Below are 15596 nucleotides of genomic sequence, written 5' to 3' on the forward strand. Positions count from 1 at the left end.
TCAACAATAGCCAAATTATGGAAAGAACCTAAATGTCCATCAACTGATGGATACATGTGTGACACACATGTATAATGGAATATTACTCAGCCATTGTTTCATTCAAAACGAATGAAATCTTGTCATTTGCAACAACGTGGATGGAACTAGAGAGTATTATGCTAAGTGAAATAAGTCAGAGAAAGGCAAATACCACGTGATTTTGCTCAGATGTACAGTTTAAGAAACAAAACAGATGAGCATAGGGGAAAGAAGGAAAAATAAGATAGAAACAGAGAGGGAGGCAGATTATAAGAGACTTTATAGAGGACAGACTGAGAGTTGCTGGAGGAGAGGTGGGTGGAGGTATAGGCTGAATGGGTGATGGGCATTAAGGAGGACACTTGTTGGGATGAGCACTCAGTGTTACATGTAAGTGATGAATCCCTAAATTCTACTGATATCAATACTACACTATATGTTAACTAACTTGAATTTAAGTAAAAAAAAAAAAAAGATATTCTGTTCAAATGCTAATAACCAAAGATGGTTGGAGTAGCTATATTAGCATCAGAAAAAAATCAATTTTACGTCAAACAAGTTTATAGTAGACACTGAAGCTCATTATATATTGATGGGTTTCAATTTCTCAGGAAGATAGAACATTTATAAGCATATATATACTTAATAACAGAGCTCCTAAATATAGGAAACAAAAGTGGAAAGGTTTGAAGGGAGAGATAGGTAATTCTCCATTAATAATTAGAAACTTTAATACTACACTTCAGTGATGGCTACAACAACCAGACTGAAGATCAACGAAGAAATGGAGGACCTGAACAGTGCTATAAACCAATTATACCTAACAGACATATATAATACACTCTACAATAGAATATATATGCTTTTCAAGTACACATGAAACATTTTCAAGATTAGACCACAAACAAGTCTTAGAAAGTTGAAAAGATTGAAATCATGCAAGTTTCTTCTGTGATCACAGTGAAACAAATCTAGAAATCAGTAACAAAAGGAAAATTCGAAAATGTATGAATATGTGGAAGTTAAGCAACACACTCTTCTACAGCCATTGGGTTATAGAGGAAATGATAAGGGAAATTGGAAAATACCTTGAAATGAATGAAAATTAAGATACAATACACAAAAAGTTATGGGATGCAACAAAAGTAGTGCTCAGAGGGAATTTCATGGCTGTGAAAGCTTACATTACAAAAAAAATATGAAATTAGTAACCTAAATGTACACCTGAAGGATTTTGAAAAAGAAGTTAGCAGAAGGGAGGAAATAATGATCTGAGATAAATGAAGCAGAAAACAGAAAACTAGTTTTTCTGAAAATACTAACAAAAATGACAAATCTTTGAGTAAGAAAACAAAGAAGACTCAATTCACTAAATCAGAAATTTAAGCATGAACATTCCCACCAACTTTATAGAAATAATAACAGTTCTATAAGAAAATTAAGAGCAACAATACACCCACAAACTGGGTGGCCTAGATGAAATGGGCAAATTGCTAGAAATACACAAATGGCAAAAACTGATTGAAGAAGAAGTAGAAAATCTTCTACAACAAGTAAGGAGATTGAACCAGTAATAAAAATCCTCTCCAAAAAGAAAAGACAGAAACCAGATGGCTTCCCTCATGAATTTCCTCAAGCATATAAAGAATTAATACCGTTCCTTCTTAAACTTTTCCAAAATATTTAAGAAGCAGCAAGCAGTACTTCCTAACTCCTATGAGACCAGCATTAGCCTGATTTTGAAGCCAAAGACACTTCCAGAAAAGACAATTACAGAACAGTATCCTTGATAAGTATAAATGCAAAAAAATGTCAAAAAAATAGCAAGCAGAAGCCAGAAACATATTAAAAGGATTATGTATTATGACCAAGTGTGATTTATTCCTTGATTGCAAAGGTGGCTCAATCAAGCCACTGATGAAAATCAATCAGTGTGCTATATCACATAACTAGAATGGAGGAAGAACTCACATAATCATCTTACTTGGTGTAGAAAATGCATTTGGTGATTCTAGTATCTTTCCATGTTAAAATCATGCCATAAACTAGGAATGGAAGGACACTTCCTCAGCGTAATAAAGGCCATATACATCAAAACTATTGTTAATATCATACTCAATGGTGAATGACTGAAAAATTTTCCCTTAAGTTCAAGAATGAAACCACGATGCCCACTTTTGCTTTTTCTCTTCAACATTGTACTGGAAATTCCAGCCAGAGTAATTAGGCAAGAAAAAGAAATAAAAGCCTTCAAAATTGGAAAAGAAGAAGTAAAACTATCTCAGTTTGCATGGTTTTATATAGGCACACCTCAGAGATACTGCAGGTTCGGTTCTAGACCACCACAGTAAAGCAAATTACAATAAAGCAAGTCAAATGAATTTAAGTTCCCAGTGGATATAAAAGTTATGCTTATGCTAATTGTAATTTATTAAGTGTGCAATAGCACTATGTCTAAAACAATAATGTACATTTCTTAATTAAAAAATACTTTATTGCTAAAAAGTGCTAGCCATCATCTGAGCTTTCAGGGAGTCATAATCTTTTTGCTGATTGCCTTGGTGTTGTTGGCTGCTGACCGATCAGAGTGGTGGTTGCTTAAAGTTGGGGTGGCTCTGGCAGTTCTCTTAAGAAACCACTTTCTTCATCCATAAGAAGCAACTCTTCATCTGTTAATGTTTTATCATCAGATTGCAGCAATTCAGTCACATCTTCAAGCTCCACTTCTGATTCGAGTTCTCTTGCTATTTCTACCACATCTGCAGTTACTTCCTCTGCTTAAGTCTTGAACCCTCAGAGTCATCCATGAGGGTTGGAATCAACTTCCTCCAAACTCCCATTAATGTAAATATTTTGACCTTTTCCCATGAATCAGGAATGTTCTTAATGATGTCTAGAATGGTGAATCCTTTCTGGAAGATTTTTTTTTAATTTTTTTTTTTTTTTTTTTTTGTAAAAAAGCTTTTTGCCCAGTGTGGGGCTGAACTCATGGTCCTGAGACCAAGAATCACAAGGAGAGTGGGGGAAATGGAAAACAACTAGTTGGTGGAACAGTCAGAACATATGTACCATTTATCAATTAAGTCTGCCGTCTTATATGGGTATGGTTACATTGGAGATCAATGATCACAGATCACCATACCAAGTATAATAATAATGAATATGTTTGAAATATGGTGAATTTTACCCAAATGTGACACAGAGACATAAGATGAGAAAATGCTGTTGAAAAAATGGTGCTGATAGACTTGCTCAATACAGGGTTGTAAATTTGTTAAAAAATAACTGTGAAGTACAATAAGATGAAGTACAATAAAATGAGCTATGACTGTATATAGAGTAGACCCTAAAAAAACTCTTCCCAAAACTGTTTGAGCTAATAAAAGTATTCAGCGAAGTTCTAGGATACAAAATCAGTGTGCAAAAATTAGTTGCATTTCTGCAAACTAGCAGTGAAAAATCCAAGGAAGAAATTAAGAAAATAATTGCGTTTACCATAGCTGCACAAATAAAATATTAAGGAGCAAATTTAGCGAAGCACATGCAAGACTTACACACTGAAAACTACAAAACAGGTTAGAAAGAAACTAAAAAACACCTAATAAATGGAAAGACATCTTGAGCTCCTGAATTGGAAGACAGTATTTTTAAGAGGATAATACTACCCAAAATGATCTACAGATTTAATGTAATCCCCATTAAAATTCCACTGGTGGTTTTGCAGAAATTAAAAAAACTCATTATACAATTCATAAGGAATTTTAAAGGACCCAGAACAGCCACAACATTTTTGAATAGGAAGAACAAAGTTGGAGGAGTCATACTTCTCAATTTTAAAACTTCTTATGAAGGTATAGTCATTGAAACAGTGTGATACTTAGTGGAAGAACAGATGTATAGAAAAATGGAATAGAATTATGAGTCCAGTAAACCCTCACATCTATAGTCAATTGATTTTTTACCATAATGCCAAGACCATTCAGTGGGGGAAAGAACACTTTTCAAAAAAAAAGTGCTGGTAAAATTGGATGTCCACATACAAAAGAAAGAAATTTGATTATTTATACCATATACAGAAATTAAATGGGTCAGAGACCTGAATTTAAGAGCCAAAACTATAACACTCTGAAGAAGGGATAGGTGTATATCTTTAGGACTTTGGAGTTGGTAATGATTTCTTAAATACGACACCAAAAAGGCAGGCAACAAATGTAAAAAACAGATAAACTGGACTTGATTAAAATTAAAAACTTTTGTGTTTCTATGGACATTATCAAGAGAGTGAACAGGCAACCCACAAAATCTGAGAAAATATTTGCAAATCGTGTATCTGAAAAGGGTTTAATATGTAGACTATATAGAGGACTATTACAGCTCAACATCAACAGAAGCCGTCCCCAAAACTCAGTTGACAGGCAAAATGCTTGAATAGACCTTACCAAAGAGGAGATACAAATAGCCAAGAAGCACATGAAAAGATGCTTAACATCATTAGCCGCTAGAGAATTGCAAATCAAAACCACAATGAGATACCAGTTTATACCTATTCTCGTGTAAATAAGCCCAAACCCACAAAACGAAATAACGCAGTGTGGCTTTGTGTATTTGGAGAAACTGGAACTTTGTACATTGCTGGTTAGGAATATAAAATGGTGTGCCTCGTATGGAAAACAGTTTGGTGGTTCTTCAAAAGATTGAATACGGGGTCAACATATGACTCAGCAATTGTGCCCTCAAAATATACCCCAAATAATTGAAAAAGATGACTTAAGTAGATACTTGTTTATTAGTTTTTGTAGCATTATTCATAATAGTCAAGGTGTGGAAACAACCCAATGTCTATTAAGAGATGAATGAGTAAACAGAAAATATATATGCATAATGGAATATTATTTAGCCATGTAATAGCATGAGATGCTGATACATGTTACTTAGTGCATGAATGAACCTTGAAAACATACGCAAAGTTAAGTAGGCTAGATACAAAGAACAAATATAGTATGATTATACTTACATAAAATACCCAGAATAGAAAAATTCACAGAGATGTAATGTAAACAGGAGTTTTCAGGGGATAGGGGAAGTCAGGAATGGGGACTTTTTGCTAAATGTGTAGAGCGTTGGGGTGCCTGGGTGGCTCAGTCGGTTAAGCATCTGACTTCGGCTCAGGTCATGATCTCATCAGGTCATGATCTCACTGTTCCCGAGTTCGAGCCCCGTGTCAGACTCTGTCCTGACAGCCCAGAGCCTGGAGCCTGTTTCAGATTCTGTTTCTCCCTTTCTGTCTCTGCCCTTCCCCTGCTCGTGCTCTGTCTCTCTCTCTCTCAAAAACAAACATTAAAAAAAAAATCAATAGGTAGAGTGTTTGGAGTGATAAAGTTTTGGAAGGAGGCATGGTGATGGTTGCATAACACTGTGAATGTAATTAATGTCACTAAATTGTATATCTAAATATGACTAAAATGGCAATTTTTATGTTCTATACATTTTATCACAGTAAAGGAAAAAAATAAAATATCTAATTGTTTTTAGATTCAAAATTTCTGTAAGATAAAGGAAAATGTCAGTCTCCCCTAATCTATCTTTACATGTTCCAATGATGTTCAGTCAGGGAATGAAGAGGTGTATATTGAGCATGTACTATGTGTCAGGCACTGTTTATATATTCTAACTACATGTTCATATTAAATTTCTCTTTTGATTCACATCTATTCTGAGATGAGGAGGCAGTTATAGAGGGATTGTAAGTTATTTATCTGAGGTTGAAGTAGTAAGTGATAGGACTGACTCATATCCAGGGGTGTCTAGAATTCATACTAAATCTACTCAGTTCATTCCCTCCACTTTACAGATGACATGGCACAATTTTACCCTCATAATGGTGATTGATGTTTAATAATAAGACTGAAAAACTAGAGATCTTGAAAAACCTTTTTTGGCAAAATGTGTTGTGTTTAGTTAAAGGATATTTTAGGTATTCTTTCTACATTAGCATCACAATTGGCAAAAGGAAGTAAATATATATTGGGTTCTTTTTATATATGTTACACAATTTAATCTTCACAACAAAACTGAGGTGGTATTTCAAGATGAAAAATGGAATCTCTTGTAAGTTATTTGCCCAGGTTCACATAGCTAGGAAGGTATGGAGCTAATATTCTCTTTCAATTTTTTGATCTCTGAATCATGTGATAACTAGAAATGTAGAGCTTTTATATAAATGTCAAGAGGCTTTTTTTTTTTTCAGGAAATTCATCTGTATAGCATTTCTAAAACATTCCTTTCCCATGGATCCTAATGAATAGTTTTGTAATAGCTTCCTTCTTTACCCATTAATAATGATTAATAATGATATACAACATTTATTAAGCACTTTTATATGCCTTACAGTATGCTAATTAACATTTCTATGTGCAGTGTCATTTTTAATCTTCTCAGCAACTCTGTGAGGTATAGGTAGGCATTATTATAATTCATTATAAGCCTGATGATGGGCCTGAGAATGGAAGTTGGTCAGTTAACTGAAAATTAATTAAATTAAGGAATCACAAAAATCAGTGTGTGTCATAAACATTTTAATTAAAAAGCAATATAAATGTAATTCATTCATGACTCTTTTGATATAGGTTTAAGGCCTTTTTCTTGAGTTAGAAATGGCTAGTTAGAGTTTTGGCTTTCTTTGGTTCAACTATTACAATGCTGTCACCTTCGTGATTTTCAGTTGTTTTTTCATTTAAGTGATACAGGAACTTAAAACTACTAACAGAGGAATATGAGTGCATCTTAATTCAGAATATGATCTTTCCAGTACACATCTTCTTACCATGGGATTGCATTCAATGAACCTGTTGTAAATTGAAAATACCCTGTCAAAAATGCATTTAGTATACATAATTTACCTGACATCACAGCCTAGCTGACCTTAAACTTGCTCAGAACCCTTACACTAGCTTACATTTGGGCAAAATCATGTAACACAAAATTTATTTTATAATGAAGTGTCAGATATCTCATGTAATTTATTGAATACTGTATGAAAGTGAAAAATAGAATGTATGGGTACAGAATGATTTTAAGTGTACAGGTTGTTTACTGTCATGATCACATGGCTGGCTGGGAATTGCAGTTCCCCGCTCATGCCCAGCATCATGAGAGTGTATCTTACTACATATTGCCAACCTAGAAAAGGATCAAAGTTCAAAATTTGAAGAATAGTTTCTGCTGAATGTGTATTGCTTTGGCACCATCTTAAAGTAAAGAGATCATAAGGCAAACCATCCTAGGTTGGACCATATGGTTGTCTTACCCAAAACTAATATGACAGCAGCTTTTTATGGCTTCCTTTTATTGAATGCAAACATTCAACCTAGTTTTTATAGCTACAGCTTTCTTTTTTCCTTCTTATTGAAGTCATTTATTTATTTTTCTTAACGCAATTGTGTTATAAAAATTACAATTAGAAAAAACAGATTTGGGAACAAGCATCCCTGCCTCTTGGCAGTTTTTTCTCTCAAGTTTTGTTGACATTTGCTATTTCAATGTGTTCCTTTTTTTCATTGTGATAAAATATACATAACATTTACCATTTTAATCATTTTGAAGCATATAAATCAGTGGCATTAAGAATAGAATATTGTGTGATTATCACCAATATCTATTTCTAGAACTTCTTCATCATTCCAACTAGTAACTCCATACCAGTTAAACATTTACTTTCTATTCCTCCTTTTTCCCTCATGCCCTAGTAAGCTCTGTTTTGAGTCTATGAATTCTAGGCCTATTCTAGCTGTCTCCTATAAGTGGAATCATGCAACAGTAAATATTTTGTGTCTGGCTTATGTTTTTAAGGTTCATATATGTTGTAGCATATAATAGAGTTTCATTCCTTTTCATGGCTGAATAATTTTCTGTTGTATGTATAAACTACATTTTTTCTTTTCATCTGTTGATGGACACTTAATAGCTTTCTATGTTTTAAAAATGAAGTTGAAAAAGTTTTAATCACAGTATTTTCTTAGTTGAAACATTAGTCGTGACAAAGGTTTTTTTGGTGTGTTTTGGTGTTGAAATAGCATTTTTGATATGGATTGACTTTTATTCACTGTTCTCATTTGCATGTGGATAATAATTACAGCAGTGACATATTGGGAATGGAAAGTAGAAGGAATAACTTTCCTTTTCTAGTGAAGGCAGCATATTTTAAAAATATTTTCTTAATACTGATTTTGAGCAACTTTCATGTGACATTGGAAGACCTACTCTTGTTTTTATCCCACACCAGTTTTGTGGTTTCAGTTGTCTAAATTCATTGTCCGTTGAAGTATATTCTTCCTAAGGTGTTTTTTTTAATTATAAAAATAACCTGGTAATAACAGATGGCTTCTTAAAACAAATTCTCTTTTATAAATGCCCAAGGGTAGTATGCAATATTTTAATTAAAACTTGAGATGCTAGGAAAATCACCTCCCAACATTTTATAGAAAAATTTGAAAAATACCTTCGGATGTTTTAGAGCAAATTTGTGAATAATCTTGAATAATTATTATAAAGAAGAAGAGAATTAATCAAGGGCAATCTATTTTCTGTTATATTTGTTTACTTCAGTCCATTTGTACTCCTGATTACTGTCACATGTGAAAATGAACCATGGTTTAATGGATGGATGGAGTAGCTTCTTTTTAGGTGATGGAGTGACCAGCAGCATGCTTTTCATTAAACACTTGCCTTCAGGGTTGACTGCTGAGTGCCTTTAATATACTATTGTTCTTCCTGAGTTAGAGAGGGGTCTTCTATTACTATTTATCTGATTTTTACCTTTCATGGGTAGCCAGATATTGAACTGATGTCGATAAAAATTCAGAACTTCTCTTTTAAAAAAAAATTTCTTTCTTTATTTTGAAAGAGAGAGACAGACACAAACACATATGCAAGTGGGTGAAGGGCTGAGAGAGAGGGAGAGAGAATCCCAAGTAGGCTCAGAGCTATTGGCTTGGAGCCTGATGTGGGGCTTGAACTCACAAACTGTGAGATCATGACCTGAGGGAAAACCAAGAGTTGGACACTTTAACCGACTGAGCCACCCAGGCGCCCCAAAATTCAGAACCTCTTAAATGATAAACTTGGGTTCTATATCTTAGGTTACTAAGACCATTTACTTGAGTGAAGAGTGAGAGTTAGGATTGCACCTGACATGGGTGCCAGATTCAAGTAGAAATAAAGGGCAGGTTGAATGAAAATGGAGAGGTGTGGTTGGAGGTAAAATTCCACAAGGTTAATAATCTCCATTACCTAGGAAGGCCTTCAGGCAGCAGTTTTCCAGTATCCAGCCAAGGTAAGTATTGATATTCATCTAGTCAACATCAACCAGATAGGTATTCTTACCTGGTGATGAGTAGTTATCATTTCACAGTGTTCTTTGGTAAGGTGGGAAGTAATACGGAGATAATTTTGAGATGTTTGTAGATCCTTTAGGTGTTGATTTTTGCTGGGATAAGAATAATGGGGGTAGATTATTTACTTGATATAGGAGGAGATGGATTATAATTTAGTGTTTCCTACCCTAGCATTAGTTCCGGTAGAGGTGTCTTCTAGTGGGTTTCTGCTCTGGCAAGTTGTTTTTCTGTGTCCACCGTTTTGTCTCTCCAGTTTTGGGGACACTGGTTTTTCTTGTAACCTCATTTCTGTAAGAAGAGTTGTTGATTTTTCAGTTAAGTTTTTTCCTTTCTTATTAGTATGGAGTGGTGACTTCTTTAAAAATTTTTTAAAAATTCTTTATTTTTGAGATTGAGACAGAGTGTGAGCAGGGAAGGGGCAGAGAGAGAGGGAGACACAGAATCCGAAGCAGGCTCCAGGCTCCAAGCTGTCATCACAGAGCCCAATGCGGGGCTCAAATTCACGAACCATGAGATCATGACCTGAGATGAAGTTGGATGCTCAACCGACTAAGCCACCCAGGTGCCCCTGGAGTGGTGACTTCTAAATTCCTTACCTGCTGGACTAGAAACTGCAGGTTAATTTTTTTAAAGGCATTACTATTACTGGATGATGATTTTGATCTTGTTTATACTCAGTCATATGCTTTAATATGGTAGATTAGTGAAAAGTCCAGCGTCTTTAACTTAAATAATCTAGAATAGTCCCTATACTGGGGCTTGGTTCTTACTCCATAGTACCACCTTTTCCATGTCTCATCTGAAAGCCAGTGTTCTTATCAAGATCTCTCCATTTTGGTAGGGCCAGAGCTTTAATATCTCTAGCACTCTCTTTCTGAATAGAGAATTCTGTTTTTAGACGAGTTATATACAACTTCTATAGTTTTTAGATAGAGGACTAATTGTATGAAATTTAGGGAATCGTGACAGGGCTATTCATATAGGTTGATGCCCTCTCAATGTTTTCCTATGGACAATGGACAAGATGATTGCAGCATTGAGAGATCTGAACAACATTAACAGAACTGGGAAATATATTGGGTAAAATGATTGACTCTCCGGTGATTGGATGGTCTGGAACCTTAGGATACTTACGGTTGGGAAAATGATGATTAGTTCAAATAAGTACTGATGGAAATGCAGTCTTGCCTATCATGTCCAGTGATGATGTTTAAAACAGAACATCAGTTTCTGCAGTGAGACTAAATGACAGTAATTATCCCCTGAGGCACTCTTTTTTGATAAGTTTCTGAGGCTATCCTGCTGCTGATGTCTCTTGAAGCCCATGTTGCTTCTACTTCTATGGAAAGTCACTTGTTTTTATATAAAACCAAAAGACACTTGATAAGTCAAAATACCAGGTGATCAGCTTCAAACTCTTTTGCAGGATGCAGCAGTGTGACTTACGTGTGTTGACATGAGATTCTACCAACCTGTTCATACAAACTAATGTCTGCATTCCTACCAGATACCTCATTCACTCCTGTATAGACTCCTCTGTATTTTTTCAGTGGTCCTGGTTGGTGCACTAAGTTTTGAGGCCTCTTTACTTCCTAGGATCTGAACAAATTAACAAGAGAAGGTAATAGGGACAGAGGAAAAAATATCAAGTCAACTTTATTACTCAGAAAGGCTAGATTGGAGAATATTGCTTAAAATGGAGCAGAATAGGCTTGTTAACTCTGGAGGTTGGCCAGCAGACCCACTCATCATCAACTCGGCCACACCAGCAGAGTGGCCTTGCAAATATAGAAGTGCATGCTTGTTTGCTGTGGGCAGTTTGTTTCCAGGGGGAAGAAGGATAGAGATGAGCTGAACATGTCCAGTGTATTAAACACAAACTAGTCAGTGGAGAGATAAGGAATTAGACTAATTGAACTTTCTCCAGAAGAAGGAAGCATTACTCTTCTACGCCTATCTGTATTTTCTTGATTTATCCATTTTAGACCATCTAGGCAGATTCCTTGCTATGGAAGATGAGAATTTAGCTTACTTATCCTTCCCGGTCTCCTATTCACGCATCCTCCCAACATAATTCTTCCATAATTTTGATTAAGTATTTGGTATTTACATTTTATAATTACATACCTGCCTTTTTTCTCTATAGAATTTTGTGGTTCTTGAAATTAATTTTCTCATCCGATTTAGTTTACTGACTTTTTATGATTTTTTAAATGTTTTTATTTTATGTTTGAAAGAGAGACAGAGAGAGACAGAGAGAGAGACACACAGAGCACGCGTGGGGGAGGGGCAGACACAGAATCCAAAGCAGGCTCCAGGCTCCGAACTGTCAGCCCAATGTGGGGCTCAAACTCACAAACTGAGATCAAGACCTGAGCCGAAGTCAGACACTCAACTGACTGAGCCACCCAGGCACCCCATTTACTGAGTTTTATAGTCTTATCATGAATGGAGTCAAAAGCTTTTCCACAGTTGCATTAGTATATCTATATGTGGATACTTAGTTAATATATATCTTCATATAGCAGATTTGCCTGGCATAGTCTGTAGGGTCCACATTGGACTTCTTGTATACAAGTGCTCTTGCATTAGTGGTCATCAAAGTATTTAACCTTCACCATTATCCTTAAGGTTTTCCTGATCTTGTGGTTGTATTAGATATCCTGTTACCTAGATGTTATATCTTCTTTCTCTTGGTGTATTCTTGTTTTGTAGAGCACAGATTTTAGTAGCTTCCTGATAAAGAATATATAGGAGGTAAATCTTTTGAGAACTTGCGTGTCTGAAGATGTCTCCTTTTTATACTCATACTTAATTCATAGTCTCAATCCTGAGCATAGATTCTAGGTTTGAAATACTTGTCCTTGAGAATTTGGTGGCATTGCTCTATTGCTTTCTTTCAGTGTTGTCATTAAGAAGTTTGATGCCTTTTTAATAGCAGTCTTTTATATGAAATATGTCACTGGAAGTCTGTAGAATCTTTTTTTTTTATACCCTTTAATTCTGACATTTTATGGTGATTTGCCTTGTCATTGGTCTGTTTTTGTCATTTGTGCTGGACATGTGAATGTGCTTTTTCAGTCCAGAAGTCACTATCTTTTAATCCTGGAACATCTTACAGAATTCTTTATTTGAATTTCTTCATTTTCACCTTAGAAACTTTCATGTCATCCCCACATTTTCTGGAGTATGCTTTTGCTTTGAGCTATGCATGGTGCACCTCAGTCCAAAAACCCTGTGTTTTACTTACTCCAGTCTTTTGTATTGTGAGAGAGTGGGCAAGATCAGGCTGTGCAGTCATGGGTAGGTGATCTGAGTGGTTAACCACTTCTTAAGTACACTTTCAAGAATTCTGGTGTTTTTAATGCCATCCTTGCCCTCAATGCCAGACATATGTGAGCCTATGAGGAGTTTTGTAGTGATTATCAAGTTGATTTTCCATCTTCCCTGCTGTTGGCTTTGGATTAGCTTTCTTAGGTGTAAGTAATGTGCCATTATACATTTGTTCTAGAAATATATGTGCCTCTTTTATGCATTATAAGATCTGGTTGTGTAATGAATACTGATGAACAGAAATGGAATTTCATGATAGCTGCAACAGCAGTGATATTATAAGAAATTATCTTTGATTTCCATTGTTTACAAAATCACATGTACTGCTAAACTATTGTGATTTTTTTGTTTACATTAATAAGTGAAGTAAAGGCTAGAGTTCATTTAGAGGATAGTATGAAAATAAAAATGTACTCTTTTTTTTCTCATCTGCTTTCCTGGAATCCCTGAAGTCTACCTGTGGACTCAATTTAGAATTCCTGGATTAACTGGATATGAGACCATAATCATGGTTTCCTATATTCATCCATTTTTCAAAGAGGCTTCTTTACATATATGTATCAGCCTTTTCATTCATTCAGCGAATATTTACTCAGTATCAGCTGAGTTAAGCAGAAGACACTGGGCACCAGGGATAGTTAACAGGAAAACTTCTGTCTTTGTGGAACTTCCATTTCTAGTTGAATATGTAATTGTTTATAGTGCGGTCTAGATGAAAATAACATAGTTTAACTATGTATCCCTGGAAAATAATGGAATTCGCATGTCTTTGTTATAATGTCATTACTTTACTTGAAACAGAACTTTAAAGTTTTTTTAAATTACTAAAGTAACATTTACTTTTAAAAAGATGTGAGAAGATTGATAGGCAGAAAAGAAAAAAAATGCACCATTAAAACCTTGGTGTACATTTCAGTCTTTTTTCTTTTTTTTTTTTTTAACATTTTTTAAAAAAATGTTTTTATTTTTGGGAGAGAGAGAGAGTGTGTGAGCAGGGGAGGGGCAGAGAGAGAGGGAGGCAGAGGATCCAAAGTTGGATGCTTAACTGATTGAGCCACACAGGTGCCCCCACTCTCTTTTCTATACACATATACACATATGTATATTTAAATGTGCATAATTTGTTTACAGAAATTCAGTTGGATTATATTTTAAAAACATATAAAATTTTAATTTTTATTTGTCAAGTGTTCAATTTTAATGGCTGTACAATATTCAGCTTCATGAAAACACTTATTTGTATCTTTAGGTTGTTTTCTCTATTTTACTATTTAAAAAATTCCCATTTGCTAATTGCTTGTAGCTAAAATTTACCAAAAACTTTTATTTAATTGTTCCATCAGTTTATTATGAAAAAATTTATATTAATGGAAAATTTGAAAGAATTTTACAGTGAATGCCCATATACCCACTATCTGGATTGTATAATATCTTTTTTATATGTTTTAAAAGTTTTAATTCCAGTTAGTTAACATACAGCATTTTATTAGTTTCAGGTGTACAATATAGTAATTCAACAGTTTCATACATTACCCTATGCTCATCATGACAAGTGCACTCCCTAACTCCCTAATCCCCATCACCATTTAACCCACCACCCTATAATTAACATTTTAGTATGCTTACTTTATCATATAATCTATCTAATTATCTATCCCTCTGTCATTAATTTTTTTGCAAATATTTATAAGCTGAGTTGTACATTTTTCAGTTACACAAATTTTTTTTCATTTATGCTAGGTTCCCCTCCAAGGAAACTTTTTAGTACTAATTTTCACTCTTACCAGTGGTATATCATCACACTTTGAATCTTTGCTGACACTGAGTTTTATTATTTAATGTAATTTTTTAGATAATTTTTGATGTATAAGTTGTTACTAAAGGAGATTGCTTATTTTAACTCTAAAATGACTCCATTCATATGTAGTACTCATGAGACAGCATTCATTTATAGTTTGATCATCTACACTATGGCTTTTGAAAGGAAATGTATATAATTTGTTCTCTGTGATACTTGATGGTTTTAATGGGAACATTGTACCTGTTTGGTAACTAAGGTACAGTTGGAATTTCAATCAGGAAATAGTCCTTTTGTTTTCAGTTTATGCAGTACAGTGTGTAAATAAGTACTCTAAAATATTACCGACAGCATATTTAGACTTTTTCTTTTTTCCCAGGGTAATGAGCCAGTGGAAGGAAATGATTCATTGGGGTCGTCAAGAGTAGAAGTAGATCTAATGAATTAAATATTCTTTCACTCATTAGACCTTTGCCTTGCTTCTTGGAACTTTGTTTTATTCCTTGTAACTGGGCTCCACCAGTGTAACAATATAATTGACTCAAGAGAAATACAGATGTGATTTTGAGGTGTTAAGAAATCTGGACGCCTTAGGTGGGCATATAGTATGAGGTAGTTGAAGCAGGGAAGTAATTAGCAGATGAAAAGGCTTACACAATACTATCTTAAGTTATAGATCGCCTACATTCTACTTTATTTTAAAAGTAGTTTATAAGCAGTTAATTTAACTTTGGTATGGCTATTTAAAAAATTATATGGAAATTCCACTAGAAATATGTTATCTTTGTTATTTTCTGAGCATTCAGCTAAATCTCTTTGTTTACAGCTGGGCTCAAAGTGCAGAGAACTCAAAGATATTCATTTCGGCCAATGTTACAAGATCTCAGATGAAGGCATGATCGTCATAGCTAAGGGCTGTCTGAAATTACAAAGAATATACATGCAGGAAAACAAATTAGTAAGTACTTGTTATAATCTTCATTTTTAAAAATTTTGTTTCTAACCTTTGATTTCTTTATAACTTATAATAAAATTTTATCTGCTTCTTTTGA

The 15596-nt window shown here is 34.5% G+C and overlaps 1 protein-coding gene across 3 annotated transcripts in view; it reads left to right on the forward strand.

The window, feature by feature from the left end:
• The window catches only part of FBXL17 (F-box and leucine rich repeat protein 17), a 495428-nt gene that overhangs the window by 29920 nt on the left and 449912 nt on the right, over window positions 1-15596 (forward strand). For 2 of the 3 annotated variants that reach the window (XM_019450532.2, XM_019450533.2), the window contains exon 4: window positions 15371-15502. The exons of the other annotated variant lie outside the window; for it this stretch is intronic. In XM_019450532.2, coding sequence (XP_019306077.2) covers window positions 15371-15502 — 132 coding nt within the window. The remainder of the gene's footprint in view (window positions 1-15370; window positions 15503-15596) is intronic. 3 annotated transcript variants of the gene reach the window in all.

Source organism: Panthera pardus, unplaced genomic scaffold, assembly GCF_024362965.1.
Source record: "Panthera pardus isolate Hobbes unplaced genomic scaffold, ASM2436296v1 HiC_scaffold_2, whole genome shotgun sequence".
NCBI classification, from domain to species: Eukaryota; Metazoa; Chordata; class Mammalia; order Carnivora; family Felidae; genus Panthera; species Panthera pardus.